This window comes from Colobus angolensis, unplaced genomic scaffold (genome assembly GCF_000951035.1).
Source record: "Colobus angolensis palliatus isolate OR3802 unplaced genomic scaffold, Cang.pa_1.0 Scaffold57, whole genome shotgun sequence".
NCBI classification, from domain to species: domain Eukaryota; kingdom Metazoa; phylum Chordata; class Mammalia; order Primates; family Cercopithecidae; genus Colobus; species Colobus angolensis.
Genome location: NW_012119265.1, coordinates 3,525,637 through 3,544,784, shown reverse-complemented (window position 1 = coordinate 3,544,784; position 19,148 = coordinate 3,525,637). Strand labels below are relative to the sequence as shown.

The following is a 19,148-nucleotide window of genomic DNA, read 5'->3' as shown; positions in this document are numbered from 1 at the left end:
TCTTTACTTTTTTTTTGTTTTTTTTCTTTTTTTTTTTGGAGGGGGGTGTCATGGTTATAATCTGAAGGATGCCCCTACATTTATTTCTAACGGGACATTTATCCTTCTTACTTTACTTCCCAGATCTTCCACTAAGCTGCGAACTCCTTGAGGGCAGCCACTGTGTCCTTTACCTTTTCACCCTTTTAGCACATACTAGGAACTTGATAAATACATGCTGAATGTGAAGTATTTTATGTATACTTTATTTTTAAAAATTAAATTTTTAAGTGATAATTTGTGTTTGTGTTTGTTGTGTGTTTTTCTTATAAGATGGTAATGGGCAGCTTTACTATATGTCAGTTTCTCTTTGCAGAAAAAAGTTGTCTCAGGCATAGCGAGTAAACCAAAACAGGATGATGCTGGAAGAATTGCAGCGAGAAATCGCCTAGCTGCCATAAAAAATGCAATGAGAGAGAGAATTAAGCAGGAAGAACATGCTGAAACAGCAGCCTCTGTGATACCAAAGGAAGTTGATAAAATAGTATTTGATGCTGGATTTTTCAGAGTTGAAAGTCCTATTAAATCATTCTCAGGTTAGTTGTTTTTGTTTTTTGTTGTTGTTGTTGTTTTTTCCTGAGACTACTTAAGAGAAATATTTGGGATAGATGGGGGCTTGTGTAAGGTGAAAAATAGTTTTTACATTAAGAGACGTAAGTTTTTCTGTGATTTTTAGAAAATAGACTATGCTCACTCACAAACACATGTAAATCACATTTTGATGGGTATGATCAGATTAGTTTAACTGCGATATGTCTTCTAAGATTGCTTTTCTACTTTCTAAGTAATTTCACATCTGTAATGTAATTACCATGTAACCCTACAGTCTATGAGAAAGGTCACAGGATCCCAAGAGGTAAGAGAAGTGACGGAAGCATGAAGAAGTAAAGTGATTTTCTTCAGGTCACTTAGAAGTTTGGTTAGAGTTTAAAATGCAAAAGAAACTTGAGCATCCAGCTATCACACTTCTCTAGCTGTGCTTTAAAATGAAGCTTATGTGCTGTGTGTGTTGGTTCATGCCTATAATCCCAGTACTTTGAGAGACCAAGGCAGGAGGATCATTTGAAGCTAAGAGTTTGAGACCAGCCTGGGCAATTTAGTGAGAGCCCCTCTCTACAAAAAAATAAAAAATTAACCAAGCCTGGCGGTACATGCCTGTAGTCCCACATACTCGGGAGGCAGGGGCGGGAGGATCACTTGAGCCCAGGGGTTCAAGGTTACAGCAAGCTATGATTGTGCCCCTGCACTCTAGCCTCAGTGACAGAGCAAGACTCTATCTCTAAAAAATAAAAGGAAGTTTATGCAAAGTGGGTTTGGTTTTATTTGCATTTGTGTTAAAACTTTTGCTCAAATCTTTTTGAAAGGCAGTAAATGTACTAATTTTCTAATTTAAAAACATTCCAGTAAAAGCAGTTTTTAATACTTCAGGAAATACAGACTGTTTTTCTTGAATTGAATTTATCTCAATTGAAATTATTTACAAGCCCATAGATGTCCACCAGGAAGTTTTTTCAAAATAAACCTAAATTGTTCTCTGATACCTGCTATCTGATATTTACAGTGATCCTCAAGTATATTATAACTTTCTTGTTGGTTTAGGTATCAAATCTGTTGCACATTTGTTTGTTTCCTTAAGCAGCTATACTCCCTAGATACCCAGGAATCTCTCACTGCTGCTAATAACGTGGCCCCATTCTACTACTTGTGAAGGATCTTCGTGGTTTTTACAGCCATGAGCTCATCATTCTGTTCTTTCACATACTCAACTCAGCCCTTATAGATAGGAAGATTAAAGTTTATGGCAAAAATTGGTCTTTTAAAATTGTTACAGAACACATAGTTTATATGAGGCTAATTACAAAACAGTAGTCCCTGAGGAAGCCCTTTTCATTCCATTTGCCAGTCCCTAGAAGCAGCTACTTTCAATTCTTACTGGAGTCTTTTGTTGTTTACCACCATCTCTCTTGACAAGGTTTGATCTTTTTTGAAAACACATTTTTCTTCTGGTAGACTTTTTAATCTTTCTTTCATGTACTTACTGTTTTCTTCTACTTCCTGGAGATTTCCTCAATTTTCATGCTGGCTATTATGTTTTTAATTCCCAAGAGCCCTTTCTTACTCTCCACATGTTCATTTTATAGCATTCTGCACTTGTTTCATAAGTGCATTGTTTTATCTTTCCAAGGATATTAATGATAGCTTTTATGTTTTCTTCATCCACTATAGACAGTGTTTGTTTCAGGGTACTTTCGTCTAGTTGTTTTTTGTTTTAGAGGCTTTCCTCAGGAATCTGGTGATCTCTCACTGCCTGCACATGGTTAAGAATAGGGCACTAAAAAGCTGACTGGAAACTCTCTGCACATGGGTAGGACCTTTACTGTGGTGGCCCTACTGTTAGCGGGGCCATTATGCTGGGAACTTACACATCACTGCATTTAAGACTTTTCTCATAGTCTACTCAGATTCCCCAGAGAAGATGCTTTCCATCTGCTTCCTGGAAGGTGTCATTCTGGCTGCCAGTCTTTCAGGAGCCATGTGGGGGAAGAAAGCTAAGTGTCTGAACATTTTATGTGTAAATATTCACTTATTTCCCTTATTTTCCATGCAGTACCCTGTCTCTTGACTGTATCTGGTATCCTCTAAACTAGAGACCCTTCTGTTTTTGGTGATGGGGGTGGGTAATGACAGTTGCTCTGCTGTGCAGAATGAGGAAAGGAATCTGAGCTCTCCTTGTTTAAACTGACTTTGAGCCATTCCTTCTATGTTTAGCTCCATTTTCATCTCCACTTGCAGAGGTACTTAGAGCCACCAGTTCTTTTGAGAGGTTATATGCTAGAAATCGGATTGATTCTCATTTTTCTTGATTGGTGGCTTAGAATTAGTTTTCTTGAGTCTAAGTCCCACTCAACAATCTACGTTATAGCTTCCAAAATGTTGTTATTGTTGCTGTCTCTTCTTTAGTTTCCTTTGTCCTTGTAGAGTTATGCTTTTTAAGGTTATCTCTGGCCAGGCACGGTGGCTCACGCCTGTAATCCCAGTACTTTGGGAGGCTGAGGCGGATGGATCACCTGAGGTCAGGAGTTCGAGATGAGCCTGACCAACATGGTGAAACCTCATCTCTACTAAAAATACAAAAAATTAGCCAGGCGTGGTGGCAGGTGCCTGTAATCCCAGCTACTCGGGAGGCTGAGACAGGAGAATCGCTTGAACCCAGGAGGTGGAGGTTGCAGTGAGCCAAGATCGTGCCATTGCACTCCAGCCTGGGTGACAAGAATGAAACTCTATCTCTAAAAAACAAAAACAAAAAAAAATTATCTCTGTTCAGGCCCGGCACAGTGGCTCACACCTATAATCCCAGCACTTTGGGAGTCCGAGGCAGGTGGATCACCTGAGGTCAGGAGTTCGAAACCAGCCTGGCCAAGATGGCGAAACCTCATCTCTACTAAAAATACAAAAATTAGCCAGTCATGGTGGCATGCATCTGTAGTCCCAGCTACTGGGGAGACTGAGACAGGAGAAACACTTGAAGCTGGGAGGCAGAGGTTGCAGTGAGCCGAGAGATCACACCACTGCACTCTAGCCTGTCCATCCAGGGTGACAGAGTGAGACTCTGTCTCAACAACAACAACAAAAAAATTATCTCTGTTCATGTAAAAGTAGTGGGATGTCAAAAGGAAGCAGCATCTGATATGCATTTCAATACTGTCTTTAACAGAAAGTCCCAGGCATTTGTCTTTAACAGACATTATTCGACAGGAAAAAGAGGCTGATAGGATTTTCAGTGTATTCCTAGTTATGAAAAGTAAAAGAACTGTTTGGTATTGAGGCGATTTCTCTCATCTTCTAGGAATTTCTGTCTCTTCTGAAGGCCTTTCTCAAAGACTTAGAACACCTAAGTCTGTCAGCAAAGCTGTGTCTCAGAGTGGAAATGAGATGGGCCTTCTGCGACAAACTACGTCACCAGAAAGTGCCGGTCCTCAGAATACTAAAAGTGAACATGTGAAGAAGACTTTGTTTTTGAATATTCCTGAAAGCAGGTATTTCTTTAACATGTTAATAAGAGTTTAACAGTTGCTGATATTAAATACCATTTCAGATTGTTAAGATGGTAAAAGGTGCCAGACATCTATTGTTAATAAATTTCATAATGACTCTGCAACATATAGGCAGTACTCCCTTTTTATAAATGAGAAAACTAAAGCTTAAGATTTCAGGATACTAAATGGTCACATTTAGATGGGTAAATTCTGCGGCACTAAGAAGAAAAGCAATATGGTATCCTTTGGTGCTAAAGGTACTGCTCAACAGTTCTGAGCTGGGAAGAGCTCTGTGACTTACTAGCTATGCAACTTTGGGGCAAATCATTAATTCTCTTTAGCTTCACTTTCATCATCTACAAAGCAGCAATGCTAATGCCTCCCCAAGGTGGTTGAGAGATAGACACTTTTTACCAGCCTTTGTAGAAAGTACCTTGAGATTGTTGTCTTGACAGATGGCAGAGTATGTTGAAAGGGGAGTTAATGTGTACTGAACAATTATTATTGGCTAGATATGATTCTAGGTTTTGTTTGTTTTTTGGAGGCTACGTGTCACTCTGTTGCCTAGGCTGGAGTGCAGTGGTACAATCTCAGCTCACTGCAACCTCTACCTCCCAGGTTCAAGCGATTCTTCTGCCTCAGCCTCCCAAGTAGCTAGGACTACAGGCACGCGCCACCATGCCCAGCTAATTTTTGTATTTTTAGTAGAGACGGGGTTTCACCATGTTGACCAGGATGGTGTCGATCTCTTGACCTCATGATCTGCCAGCCTTGGCCTCCCAAAGTGCTGGAATTACAGGCATGAGCCACCGCGCCCGGCCTACTTTGTGTATCTTGTAGTTTACTATTGTTTGCTAATAAGCTTCATAATTGCATTTGAGTCATATTATAAGTACTCTTTTAAAAGGTTTTGGATTCCCCAAAACGCCCTCAAAGGGCATCATACAAATAAGCCACTTTGTGCAATAAAGGCAAAGTAAAACTGGACACTAGAAAAATAGAGCATATCTTTTTTAAAAAATAACTTGGAAGAAACGGAGATAGATTTTTTTTTTTTTTTTTGAGACAGAGTGTCACTCTGTTGCTGAGGCTGGAGTGCAGTGGCACCCTCTCGGCTTGCTGCAACCTCCACCTCCCAGGTTCAAGTGATTCTCCAGCCTCAGCCTCCCAAGTAGCTGAGACTACAGGCACGTGTCACCACGCTCAGCTAATTTTTTGTATTTTTAGTAGAGATGGGGTTTCACCATGTTAACCAGGATGGTCTCAATCTCTTGACCTCATGATCCACCTGCCACGGCCTCCCAGAGTGCTGGGATTACAGGCATGAGCCAAGGTGCCTGGCCAAGACAGGTCTTTCTAATAAGATACAAGCTAGTAACTTCAGGATTAGAATACCTTGTATTCTAATTCAATTATTGTCTAGCTGGAGTTAGCTACATTTACTTGTTAACAAGCAACAGACTTAAGAACATTGTAGCTTCTGTTCTGCTTTTTGAACAATTAGTTCAGATAAAATTATAGAAATAGTATGATTGAAGGCAAGTTTCTTAGCAGGTACCTTTACTCCAGCTCATGGATTAACAAGTAACAAGTAAATGTAGCTAACTCCAGCTAGACAATAATTGAGTTGTTGCTTCTGTCTCCAGAAGTCACCTTCCTTTTGACTTTTCTTTAGTATATAGCTCTGGATTTGGCTGAGATTCAGAGTATTGCTGGTAGAGACACCTGAGCCTGACTGACCACCATGGTAACAGACTTGTGAGCTTTCTGCGGAAGAATACATTTAGTTTGTAAGGCCATCCCACAGTAGCTGTAGTCCAAAACTAATCTATCTGGATCAGGCCTGATCTTGCGCCAGGCTCCATGTTTGATCCATTCCCTAAATTAATTGCCATCATAAAGGATGGACTCAAAACACAAGTGAAACAATAACAATATGTTTAATTATGAGTGTAATGCTGTTTTTTTCTTCTTTAGGAACAGCATAGTGGAAGATGCTCAGTGTCCTGGATTACCAGATTTAATTGAAGAAAACCATGTAAGTACAATTCCAGTGTGGTTCGATAGCCCCCAGTATGTCATATGTTTATATCATTATAGAAAGTAACTTCATAAACCATCCCCAGAATTTCCATTGGAAATCTAAATCAGTCATATAGAATGGTGGTTCTTGTTTCAGTGACATTTGGGTCGTTTAAAACCATAGTGTCATTTTGTATTCTTCAACTCATATCAGGATGAATATGGAACCAGTGAACTGGAGCAGGAATCAGCAAACTTTGGCCCCTATTTTTACAAATCATATTTTATTGCAGTAACCACGTATTTGTATTCTATCTGGCTGCTTTTGCAATACAGTGGTAGAGTTGAGTACTTATGACAGAGACCCTGTGACTCACAAACCTAAAATATTTACTATTTGGTCCTTTACAGAAAATGTTTGCCAGTCGCTGAGCTAGAGTATAGGTACTTGCTGAGAAACTTGCCTTCAATCATACTGTTTCTGTATTATCTGAACTAATTGTTGAAGAAGCAGGATAGTAGGATTTATAATGTTCTTAAGCCTGTGTCCAGGAGGTCATCCTTCTGTTTTGCTTACATTTAATAGCAACAAGACTTTTAAAATTTGTTCCAAGTAATTGATAATTAAATTTAATGCCATTTTTACTTCTAGAATGTAAATAAGACAAACTTGAAGGTGGATTGTTTACCCAGGGAGAGAATGAGTTTGCCTCTTCTTGCTGGTGGAGTAGCAGATGATATTAATACTAACAAAAAAGAAGGAATTTCAGATGTTGTGGAAGGAATGGAACTGAATTCTTCGATTACATCACAGGATGTTTTGATGAGTAGCCCTGAAAAAAATACAGCTTCACAAAATAGCATCTTAGAAGGAGGGGAAACTAAAATTTCTCAGTCAGGTGAGATATTTAAAATATATTTAAATGAGCCTTTATTAAAGAAATGAACTTGGATTAAGGTATAAATTATCCTATAAGGTCCATTTTACATTAGATCTAACTATTTAGGAGCCTTCACTGTTAGTGAAGATCATGAATTAGAAAAATTCCCTCAAGCTTTTTTTTTTTTCTCAAGCTTTTTTTTTTTGAGACAAAGTCTCACTCTGTTGCCCAGACTGGAGTGCAGTCATGTGATCTCAGCTCACTGTAACCTCCGCCTCCTCTGCTTCCTAGGTTGAAGCGATTCTCCTGCCTCAGCCTCCCCACGTGACACTGCGCCTGGCTAATTTTTGTATTTTTAGTAGAGACGGAGTTTCACCTCATTGGTCAGGCTGGGCTTTTTTTCAGTTCTCCTTCTTTTCAACACATATCCCCAAGTCTTTCTTCAAAATATCCTATTTTTCTTCCCTACTGCCTAGTTCTACCTATATTGTTGTGATGGTTCTGCAATAGGAAATGGCTCCTATATTTTTGTTATAATGTGTGCCAGTTCCACCTGCTATTTTCATCAGTTACTCTGTAGCTGATCTAACTGGGGCCTATGGTAAAACAAAAGGTTATAACCTTGGCCAGACATTTAATGTCTTCCAGCTGTTCTTCATCAGCATCTTCTGGGTACTTTTAATATTACAAGCATGAGATTTGTTTATAGAAGACTCCTTTTATACCAAATTTAAGGATAAGAATTTAACCAAGAAATTGAACTACTTTCAAAAAGCATAGCATAAGATGGTCTATATTTTTGTCTTAGCATTTGATATGTGGAACTTTTCGTATTTTTCAAGGTTTTATCCATTTCTAAGACCCTCGAATGTGAGAATATTCTTTAAAAGGTTAAATTTTTTTTTTGTTTTTCAGTACTATTTGATAATAAAAGTCTCACTACTGAATGCCACCTTCTTGATTCGGTAAGTTTTCCTACTTAATTTGACAAGTCCCTTTATACTCTAGATTTGTTTTATAAAATGAATATTGCTTTTCTATTTGTGTACAAGGCTTAAAATGTATATCTTGTCATTGTTTTGCTTACTATTTTTCACAGAATGAAGAAAAAAATTGGTGTTTATATACTTTAACATATAGTATGTTTTAATATTAAACCCTGGAGATATGTTTCTCTATGTGGTTTTTCTATCAAATTTGCTCTGACAAACTGGATACTTGAATGTCTGAATATATTTTTAGGTGATTCAAGAAAAATATAAGGCAGTTTCTGCCCTTCTGGGGAAATCATGCCTATCCCACCTTCAGTCGTCATTGGTTATTTATGTCCTGCTATTTTAAGTGACTACTTCCCTGCTTTTACTTCTGGTGACCTCTTGCCTCTAAATCTAGTTCAAATAGCCCTTTTGTGAAGCATTCTGTAAAAGCTCTTATCTCTCCCATGTTAATTCATATATAGGTACAGATGCACATAGGCATATAATGTTTACATTTCATCTCTTATTCAGGGTATAATATGAATGCATTCCAAAAATATAACTTCAGGAATCTAATTCCTTATTAACTGTAAATTCCACATTAAGTAGAGCTGTCCGATTCATACCTTTGATACTGGCACTATGGCACCAATTAAAAGTGCTCTCTTTCCTGCTGTTTGTATATAACATTGGTTTCAGCCCTATCCCAGACATTTTTTTGTTTTGTTTTGTTGTTTGGAGACAGAGTTTCACTCTTGCACACAGGCTGGAGTGCAATGGCGTGATCTTGGCTCACTACAACCTCTGCTTCCCGGGTTCAAGCAATTCTCCTGCCTCAGCCTCCTGAGTAGCTGGGATTACAGGCGCCTGCTACCACGCCTGGCTAATTTTTGTATTTTTTAGTAGAGATATGGGGTTTCACCATGTTGGCCAGGCTTGTCTTGAACTCCTGACCTCAGGTGAGCCACCATGCCTGGCCGATATTTTTATTTCAAAGATCTGGAGTAGGGATTTGTCATTTTTTTTCTTCATTAGTGATTCTTATGGTTTACACCTCTGGCTTACAGCCTTACCTTGGAATTTTCCAGGACTAACTACTACAGTAGATCAGAAAATGGCCTTGGTTTTATTCTTCTTTAATCTCAGAATATAAGAAATTCATTCATAAAGCAAATATAGGATCAAACAACCACAGTTTTTGTTAACTTCATGAAACCTGGCAAATACTTAGCTTCCATAAGCCATGAATTCCTTAAAGACCCTTGTGTATCTTGGCTTTCATTATTTTTCAAAGCTGCCTTTTTTGTGGTCAGGCCCTGGGCTGTCCTGTGTCTCAGGAGCAGAATGAAATATGTTACTGTGACCCACATACCATTCTTTCTTGGTTTTAGCCTTGTTTAATCATAAACTGAGACCTAGAGAGGATCAGGGCTTTTAGCATAAGGCCAACTTATGTAAACCTGATTTAACCCTGTTCCCAGATCAAACTCTGAATGATTGATTCTGAGAATATATGTTGTTATAAATAAATCCAGAGATTACCAAATCATAATATTTTAATATATTAGTAATGTGATTAAAAGTACATCACAATTATGTTTTCTCATTGATAGATCTTAATACCTTATCATTTAGTCTGATTTTTTTCACTTCTGTAAATATTAGTATTTAGATGTCTATTTTAGACCCAAATTATTGCTTGCCCAAGTAGCATAATTTGAACTTGAAGCAGAGCTTGAGGGAGTAGATCACACAGTAGTAAAAGGCCTATTAAGTGCTATTATATGGTTTAGGATTTATGGAATCTATGTAAGTGGCTTAAGATATGGCCTCAGTTTTATTCATTCTGTATACACTGGTTGAGTCCATTTACATATTATTCACATTTTTATACATATATTCTAAATATACCTTTCCAATTTAAACAAAACTAATGTACATTTGAAATAAGATCTCCTGGGAAGTAGCATAATCATTGTTGTTTATAATTTTATTGTTATATAGGGAAAATATTTACATGTTTCTTTTTGTTTGTTTTTGAGATGGGATCTTGCTATGTTGCTCGGGCTGGTCTTGAAGTCCTGGGTTCAAGTGATCCTACCACCTCAGCCTCCCGAGTAGCTGGGACTACAGGTGTGCACCACCGCACCCGGTTTATTTATGTTATTAATTAATTTACTATAGCAATGTTGAAGAATTACTTGGTGAAACTCATGATGGATACTTTACTGACTTTCTGGATTTGTTCTCCAGCCAGGTCTAAAGTGCAGTAATCCATTTACTCAGCTGGAGAGGAGACATCAAGAGCATGCCAGACACATTTCTTTTGGTGGTAACCTGATTACTTTTTCACCTCTACAACCAGGAGAATTTTGAATTTAAAAATAAATCCATTTTCCTTCACATTATCAATGCTTATATATTCTTTAGACTATTGAAATTTTGGAGAAAATGTATTTGTGTTCACTTCTATAGTATCATATAAAGTTTTAATACTCTGTTCATCAAAGTGTATTTTAGATATACTCTTTCTCAAGGGAAGTGGGGATATTTTGTACATTTTCAACACAGAATAAAAAATATACTGTGCCTTGCCTCTCTTGTTTAAAGGAAATAAGCTTAAGGCTAAGTATACTTAGCGCTTATAAACATTCTTTAGTTTAATTGAAATATTAACCTGTGACAGAAATATTTGCATCTTTTTACACTTTATTCTTAGCTTGAAATCCTAAATTTGTTGACGTTGAACAGCTTTGGGTATTACATTTTTCCATAGTATTCTGAGTTTCTTTAGATGAGCTTTCTGGATTCCGAAGTCAGTTTGACATGCTGCGGTTTCAAACAGTTCAATCGTTAGAGGTACCCATTAAGTCCTTGCCTTTTTGTTTTCATTTTCCCATTGGCATGCCCAAGAGACATTGAGGAGATGCTTTTTACTTTTGAAAAAAATCGTATCAGTCATATAACATATCAGTCACATGAACATTTGGTACAAAGAAACCCAAGATTTACAGTTAATACAAAGCAATATGCGACACAACAATATTTTGCTCTCAAAAATAAAGCAGATCAGAATAAGACAATGTCAGTAAATGTGATCTTTAATAAGGTGTATCACTGAGTTGTTTAGAAAGCTTTCAACTGTTCATGGCCCTGGGCCATTAGAAAACCCTAGTTTATGTATATTTCTTTCTCCTACATGGCTTGTTTGAATTACCCAAACAAGGAATGAACTCAAACTGGCTTAACAGTAAGGAAATTTATTATTTCACAAGTTATCAAAGTGATTCCAGGTACTTTATAATCAATAGCTCAGTGATCACATCAAGGTCCAGCTTTCTATTCCTAGTTCATTCTGTTATCCTTGATGTCGGCTTCTCTACAGCTGGGTCTTTTTGGCGTCATAAGATGGCTGCTATTGGCAATTAGAGTTATGTCCTTCCCTTTGGCCTGATTAGACCAACTAATGCCACATCCCCATCTGCAGATCAGTAAGCCAGCAGGGGATTGACTTAAATGAATCAGAATTCCCTGTTGAATCTGGGATCACACCTGAATAAAACCTTGGCTCTTAGGAAACAAGGAATGGATATTGGGTAGGCAACCATCAGTGTCCCCTACTAGATAATGTGCTTGGCTATTGGAGTCTAGAATTATGAGGTATTAGGAAAATTTTTAGAGACAAAATGAAAGAAAACTTTTGGACAGAGCAAGAGTTCTTAATGCAGTGTATTGTCAGAGGAAAAAAAAAAGGTTCTTTTCTACCAAAATAGAATGGAAATTGCTATTTATTGAGGACCTACTATTTGACAGTCCCTTTGCAAACAATATTTTACTTAATGTTACAGAAACTCTAAGACCTGTGCATTTGATAGACAAAGGAACCAAGGCTCAGAGGATTTAAGTAATTTTGTGTAAACCAAGTTCTCTCTTTTCTCCAAAGCTATGTTCTTCCATTTATTTAATAAGAGTAGAAGTCAAGACCCAAATGTTAGGGTAAGGAATTTTTTGAAATATGCTATGATATGCTGCCCATATCCCTCTTTAGCAAAAGAGGACTTATTCCTTGAGTTGCAGGAAGTGCTGCTGGCAGGCAGCCCTCAGCTGACATCCCTTGTGAGGACTGTGCTGCGTCAGCTGAAGAGAGCCATGTTATCTCAGGTCACATTTTCTTTCCCAGCTGTCCTATAGTCAGGGACTGATCAAAGGGGGGGTATAAAAAGGCCTGGCCCCCTTGCAGCTCTGAAGAAGAATCCCAGCTTCAGAACTCCCCCAGGGTAGGCTAAGTTATTGCTGCTCAACTTCTCCCTCAACCCAATCATGTCTTTCCCATCCCCACATGTACTGATTGCAAGTACACTCCCTCACAAGCCTCTTGAGATCTAATCTCTCTGCTTCCTGGGAAACCCAACCTGTGACAATTACTAATTTAACAGATGTGAAAAGGTAGTATTGTATAAAATATTTTGGGCCTGGTGTGGTGGCTCACGCCTGTAATCCCAGCACTTTGGAAGGCCAAGGCAGGTGGATCATGATGTCAGGAGTTCAAGATCAGCCTGGCCAAGATGGTGAAACCCCATCTCTACTAAAAATACAAAAATTAGCGGGGCATGGTGGCGGGCACCTGTAATCCCAGCACTTTGGGAGGCCAAAGCAGGTGGCTCATGATGTCAGGAGTTCAAGATCAGCCTGGCCAAGATGGTGAAACCCCGTCTCTACTAAAAATACAAAAATTAGCGGGGCATGGTGGCGGGCACCTGTAATCCCAGCTACTCAGGAGGCTAAGGCAGAGAATTGCTTGAACCCAGGAGGTGGAGGTTGCAGTGAGCCGAGATCACGCCACTGCACTCCAGCCTGGGTGACAGAGCGAGACTATCTCAAAAAGAAAAAATTTGGTCTTCTGTAAGATGAAGTGGTTTTGCCACCTCCTAGTTTTGGAATTTTATTAATCTTTGGGCTTGCTGCTAATAAGGGTAGAAAGGCATGGGTAAGAATGTTGACGATGGGAACAATTTTGAAAGCTGACTATATAAGATACCTTTTTTCTCTGTAAGAGATTTCATAAAAACCAGAGAGATGTTCCTTTATTGGTATCAAATTACTGATTTGAAAGCAGCAAACTATAGTTTAGAAGGAGAAACAGGATTAAAAAGCAGTCAAGAAATATACCAGAATCCTAATAATTGTCTATAGGTCATAGGTCATCTATAGGTAAACTTTTTCTTAATGCTATTCTCATTTCATGAACATATTTCCTTAAGAAAATGAGAGAATAATTTCCTTGAAACATCTGATTTTTATGAAATTCTGGAAGAGAGAATCTTGAGGTAGTATTTACTTTCTCTCCTTAAGAAAAAGATTTTAACAAGTATAGGAAACCTTGAGGCCCCAATGCAGTATTAATATTGCTGCATATTTTTTCCATTGCGTGTTATCAAGAATAAACCACTCCAATTAAATGACATATTAAGACAGGTAATTCACTATAATATTTATTAAGTAGATGACTTACAAGAAGGATACTGATGAATGTAAAAATTTTCACTCACAGTGAACACAAAGCCTTTACGCATGTAAGGTTTAGATTTTTTTTTTTTTAATCTGCCCCTTTCAGATTATATCATGGTGTATGAAGCATTGGTGAGGTCTATGTCACCAGAAATTCCCAGTTTGCTGATTTCATTGAGCTGTTTAACCCGATGATTGTACTGCAACAAGTGAGCATCATTCACCGCAACCTTGAAGTGGTCAGATTCAACCAGTACTTGTATCTGAAATGGCATATACATAAACTATTACATGAGGTAATGCATATGTCAGCTGGATCTAGCCATTGCACAATATATACATGTTTCATGTGCATGATAGAAACAATTTTTTGTCAACTGAAAGGAAAAAAAAAAGTCCATTAATTTCAAACCAGTCTGGCCTGAACTCAGGATGTCTAACATTTCATCCTTATCATTCGTGGGACCAGTTAGGATCCAGAGAAAGTAACTTTACAGCAAAAATTCCAAGTTATTCAGATTTTTTTTAAAAGCAACAAATTACAAGGATAGATAAGCCATAAAGGTGAAGGCTAAGGATTTGCCTGCATAAAAACTTAAAACAGCCTGGGTGTGGTGGCTCACGCCTGTAATCCCAACACTTTGGGGAGGCAAAGGCACAGGCAGATCTCTTGAGCCCAGGAGTTTGAGACCAGCCCAGGCAACATGGTGAAATCCCATCTCTACAAAAAAAAATACAAAAATTAGCCAGGCGTGGGTGGCATACATCTGTGGTCTCGGCTACTAAGGAGGCTCAAGTGGGAGGATCGTTTGAGCCTGGGAGGTTGACAGGCTGCAATGAGCTGTGATCGTGCCACTGTACTCCAGACTGAGTGGCAGTGTGAGACTCTGTCTCAAAACAACCAAAAGTTCTGGTATGGCCTAAAACACCTAAAAGAAAAACACAAAAGTAAGATTATTTTGGCAAATGTTATAAAGATTGATGACAATCAGTTTTGGCAAGGGTAGGAGAAATCTACTCTTCCAATAGTTAGTGGATGTTCATTCCTACATCTTTTTGGAGGCAGCAATTTGATAATATCTAAATTGTAAACATGTATATTTAAAGCAAAGATTTCTAGAAGATTTGCTTCTAGGAAGAAAATATTTGTAAGGATAGTTATTACAGTATTTTAGTAAAACATTTCCAGGTTGGAGTGTTTCCATTCTGTAAATTTATATCAGTAGGGTACTGGTTAAATTATCACATCTAAAAATGAAATACTATTGGCCGGGCGTGGTGGCTTATGCCCGTAATCCCAGCACTTTGGGAAGCCGAGGTGGGTGGATCACGAGGTCAAGAGGTCGAGACCATCCTGGCCAACATGGTGAAACTCCATCGCTACTAAAAATACAAAAGTTAGCTGGGCATGGTAGCACACGCCTATAGTCCCAACTACTCGGGAGGCTGAGTCAGGAGAATCACTTGAACCCGAGAGGTGGAGGTTGCCATGAGCTAAGATTGTACCACTGTACTCTAGCCTGGCGACAGAGTGAGACTCCATCTCAAAAAAAAAAAAAAAAAAAAACACTGTTAAGTGACAATATTCTGATATGAAAAGATGTCCACCAAATGTAGACTATGGTCCTTATTTGTCCCTGTTGTTGAAGAGTTTACAGTCCAGCTGTTTTATTTACCACTCTATAGTCAACCTTAACTCAATGCTGTGGACCTAATATTTGTTGAAGCAGTGCTTACAAATAAAAAGCGTGCTGTATGTCAGAAAACACTGGGAAGATACTCATCAAATTGCAACCTTTGTGAGGATGGCAGAAGGAGTAAAGGAAAGGAAACCTTGTTAATTTTAAAATTTATAAACTTTTCATAAAACTTTAATTTTAGAATAAACATTCAGTTTTGATCTCTATGCCAACTGTTTTTTTTTTTGTTTTTTTGTTTTTTTTTTTTTGAAACGGACACTCTGTCACCCAGGCTGGAGTGCAGTGGCGCGATCTGATCTTGGCTCACTGCAAGCTCCACGTCCCGGGTTTGCGCCATTCTCCTGACTCAGCCTCCCGAGTAACTGGGACCAGAGGTGCCCACCACCATGCCCGGCTAATTTTTTTGTATTTTCAATAGAGACGGGATGTCACCGTGTTAGCCAGGATGGTCTCGATCTCCTGACCTTGTGATCCGCCCACCTCAACCTCCCAAAGTGCTGGGATTACAGGCGTGAGCCACAGCGCCCAGCCCAAGTGTGTTGTTTTAAGCAACAAAGTTGCAGTACAACTGTACCATAAAGACTTTTGCCTTTTTTGTTAAAGATTATATTCTTTTCATCTCTAGAAAGGCTTAAACTCAGAGGGGTGGCAGCAGTGATGCTGGTGAGGTGCCGAAAGAACTGCGGAGTGTGTCACTCCTGGCCATGTTCTCAGCCTGCTGAGCCTGGTCCCCTGGGCAGCGAGAAGATAGGCTGGTTAGGCACCTTAGGACAGGTGATAAAAACTCACTTCAAGTGCTTTGTGGTTTTAGAGTGATTCCTCATGAGAAATGCACATTATCAATATATAATAGTAGCAATAACTTACTTTGAATGGTTTCCCACTTTCAAATGGGAAAACTGACTGTCTTTCTTCCCTTCCCCAGTTATTATCCAGCTTTGTATTGCAAACAATGACTCTCCTGTTGTTCTCATTGAAGCGTGGGTTAAAGTGGAAGGCAACATCATTCCCTCTCTTGAAATCTAAAGCAATTCTGTTTTAAACCAAAGACCAGTTATTAAAATGATTAAAACTGTATATCTACACCAAGTAAAGAATATAATTTTCTAAAAAGCAAATAATTTCATAATACAGTACCTAGGAAATTTTTCTGAACAGAAAGCAAATCAGAATGGGTTCAAACTGGAAAGTATCCTACGCCTGATATTCTATGTACTATCATAAAATCTAAAGGTAAGCAAGACAATATATGTTGAATTTTTTTGCCTCATTGTCTTCGATCATATTTCCATTCATCTGTAATGCCTCCTTTACAGACTCATGAAAACCCTTCGAGGTTTTCTTACAGAGGTTTAGAGCCACTCTGAGGATACTTTATCCCTTACTATAGATAATGGTTATCTCTTTCCTGCTCTTCCAGTTTGCTTTCAATACCTGGTAAAGGCAAGCCAGCTATATAGTTAATAGCCATCAAATACCTGGCTTCCTCGTAATTAACCAGAAGCCCTAGTTCCTCTAAAACAGCAAGAATGAGATAAAGTAGTTAATATTCAGTATCTTGTTGCTAAGTTATAAAGTCATGATAGTAAATGTGGTAAACATTCTATGATGTGAGCTGGAACCAATGAAATTGCTAGTTTAGCTTTTTGACCCTGTTCCTTCTCCCTGGATGTTAATGCAAACACAAGTCCTCTTTGACTAACCCCATCCCTGAGTTTCTCAAAGTGTGCTCTATAGAGCAGTAACACCAGAATCATCAGTAGGTATTCTTATTTTAAAGCCAGGTCTGCACTCGAGACCAACTAACAAAGATTCTCTGTATTTTGATTCACCCAGTAACAGTCACATTCAACCACAAATGATCTTCCAGTGATTAAATTTGTAAGGAAAAAACAGCAGTAGAATTTGTATTTGACTAAATATACAATGTTGTCATCTCTGTCACCTTAAGCACTTTTTTTTTCTATGCAGTTCTTCATATAGAATTTGCAGGACTAAGCAACAGTTTTTTTAGTTTACTACCATTAACCATTTCAACCAGAATTAGTTTTGATCTGCCAGTCTCAATCTACATCTCTAGCATTATTAGAACTAAACTTTCCAGTGAAATGACTCTAACAAGACAAGGATACCACACTGGGTATTCAGTGTGCATTAGGGGTTGTGGGAGGAGGAGAGCAGATATTGAATAAATCATGAGTGCTGTGTGCACAGGATAAGGTGTTCTGGGTTCTATGTGATGTTGGGAGGAAATACAGATAAGGACATAGAGGATATATATATTTTGTAATTTGCTATGAGACGGGCATTATTGTATGGGGAAGTTCTGTGCTTACAGAAATTGTCTAGGCTGTGTGGAAACATGAGTTGGCTTAGGATAGTGACTAGCATTGCAGAAACAGGGGAGGCTGGCTGAGGTGGAGCGAATGAGCATTTCAATGTGAAATTATCAGATCAGAAGTGAAGTCCATCTCTTGATGGCAGGATGTGGAGCAAGGTGACAGACACTGAGACTGTTTATGGATTCTTGCATAAACCTGTGTACATGGCTTGAATTTGTACCAGTTAGGTACTGTTCATAAGACCTAGAGACACTTCCACTAACCTCAGGCACAAGCATCCCGGATGGTTTCAGGACATGGCCAGCTTCTTTGTATAATATGTAAATACTACATAACCAGTAGTGACAACCAGGGCCAAGTGGCCCAGGACAGCCATAATTAGCATGTATTTTCCTAAATAAAGCCTCACCCCATCCTAGCCCACCTCATCAATCAAACCACTTCCAATAGCAAAGGTTGATTTATTATGATGAAGTTTTTAACTTGTAGAATCTCTTCAAACCCATAAGCAAATAGTATCTACTCAAAAGACGGGTTCCCAGGCCTGCCACTGATCATCTGTAGAACCTGAGCCTCAGTTTTGTCTATAAAAAGGGGAGAGCAATATTCCTTATCCTGCCTTCAACCATGGAGATTAGCTGACATAATACATATCAAAGTATAGAATAAGGTGTGTTACCATTTACTATGAGTGCCCCGATGCTTAGCAAAATTATATGGGAATATGTATGGATTTATGGGATAATCCTATATGATGGTATAGCCAAGATTCTAAATATGTAGTTTTTTAAAATTTTACTAAAATTCAAAATAGCACCATAAGACAGGGCAAGAAAAAAAATCAAAATAGGCCATTCTTTATTCAAAAACCAATCTACAAATAGGGTAGGCTTGTTAATTTTGCTCTCCTTACCTGTTTGCATTAGGCTTCACCGTGCCCAGAATTGTTATCAGCATGCGAGGCACCACTCCTCCAGGCAAAGGCAGGTTATAAGGCACAGACTGGGAATGAACAAGTACATACGTGTCAATAAGGAGTCATGTTTCTTTAGGGAAAGAAAACGATGTTGCTGAAGTTCCACTACTATTAATATGTGAAAAACACATAACTCTAGTATATGCCATCTGTCCAGACTCTCAGGCCACTTTGCCCAGGGGCCAAAGAGATAAGGCTCCTTACATGTACAAATAATTGAAAAGAAAGCCATCAGTAAGTCTCATTACTATGGCCATCCCAATCTACTCATTCATGTTGGCTATTTTTTGGAAAGGCTTAAGCTAGATCTTGTGATCAACATTAACATTTTTGTATCACTCTTAAGGCCCTGTCATGTAACTTGCTTCGCTGTGGTTATTCTGCTTCCTGGGGGCAAGCAGCATATTACATACTGGGCTTGTGGGTTCTCATATGGTCTGTACTCACATGGCTCCAGCAGAGTGCTTTGCACGTGGCAGATACTCAATATTTATAGAATGAACACTGTTAAGGCCGGGCGCGGTGGCTCAAGCCTGTAATCCCAGCACTTTGGGAGGCCGAGACGGGTGGATCCCGAGGTCAGGAGATCAAGACCATCCTGGCTAACATGGTGAAACCCCGTCTCTACTAAAAAATACAAAAAACTAGCCGGGCGAGGTGGCGGGC

General features: G+C 38.7%; 2 protein-coding genes across 2 annotated transcripts in view; one reads left to right on the top strand and one right to left on the bottom strand.

Moving 5' to 3' along the window:
* DLGAP5 (discs, large (Drosophila) homolog-associated protein 5) overlaps positions 1-10,550 on the top strand; it is a 42,176-nt gene extending 31,626 nt beyond the window's left edge. The window contains exons 13-18 of the mRNA XM_011961979.1: positions 356-575; positions 3,887-4,076; positions 6,054-6,114; positions 6,751-6,997; positions 7,895-7,944; positions 10,210-10,550. Of these exons, the coding sequence (XP_011817369.1) occupies positions 356-575; positions 3,887-4,076; positions 6,054-6,114; positions 6,751-6,997; positions 7,895-7,944; positions 10,210-10,332 (891 nt within the window). The 3' untranslated portion in view covers positions 10,333-10,550. The remainder of the gene's footprint in view (positions 1-355; positions 576-3,886; positions 4,077-6,053; positions 6,115-6,750; positions 6,998-7,894; positions 7,945-10,209) is intronic.
* Positions 10,551-13,425: 2,875 nt separating this feature from the next.
* Positions 13,426-19,148, bottom strand: part of LGALS3 (lectin, galactoside-binding, soluble, 3) — a 15,481-nt gene continuing 9,758 nt past the window's right edge. Inside the window, exons 2-4 of the mRNA XM_011961855.1 lie at positions 18,420-18,508; positions 16,032-16,197; positions 13,426-13,727 (exon numbers count right to left, since the gene is read on the bottom strand). Coding sequence (XP_011817245.1) covers positions 13,572-13,727; positions 16,032-16,197; positions 18,420-18,463 — 366 coding nt within the window. The 5' untranslated portion in view covers positions 18,464-18,508 and the 3' untranslated portion in view covers positions 13,426-13,571. The remainder of the gene's footprint in view (positions 13,728-16,031; positions 16,198-18,419; positions 18,509-19,148) is intronic.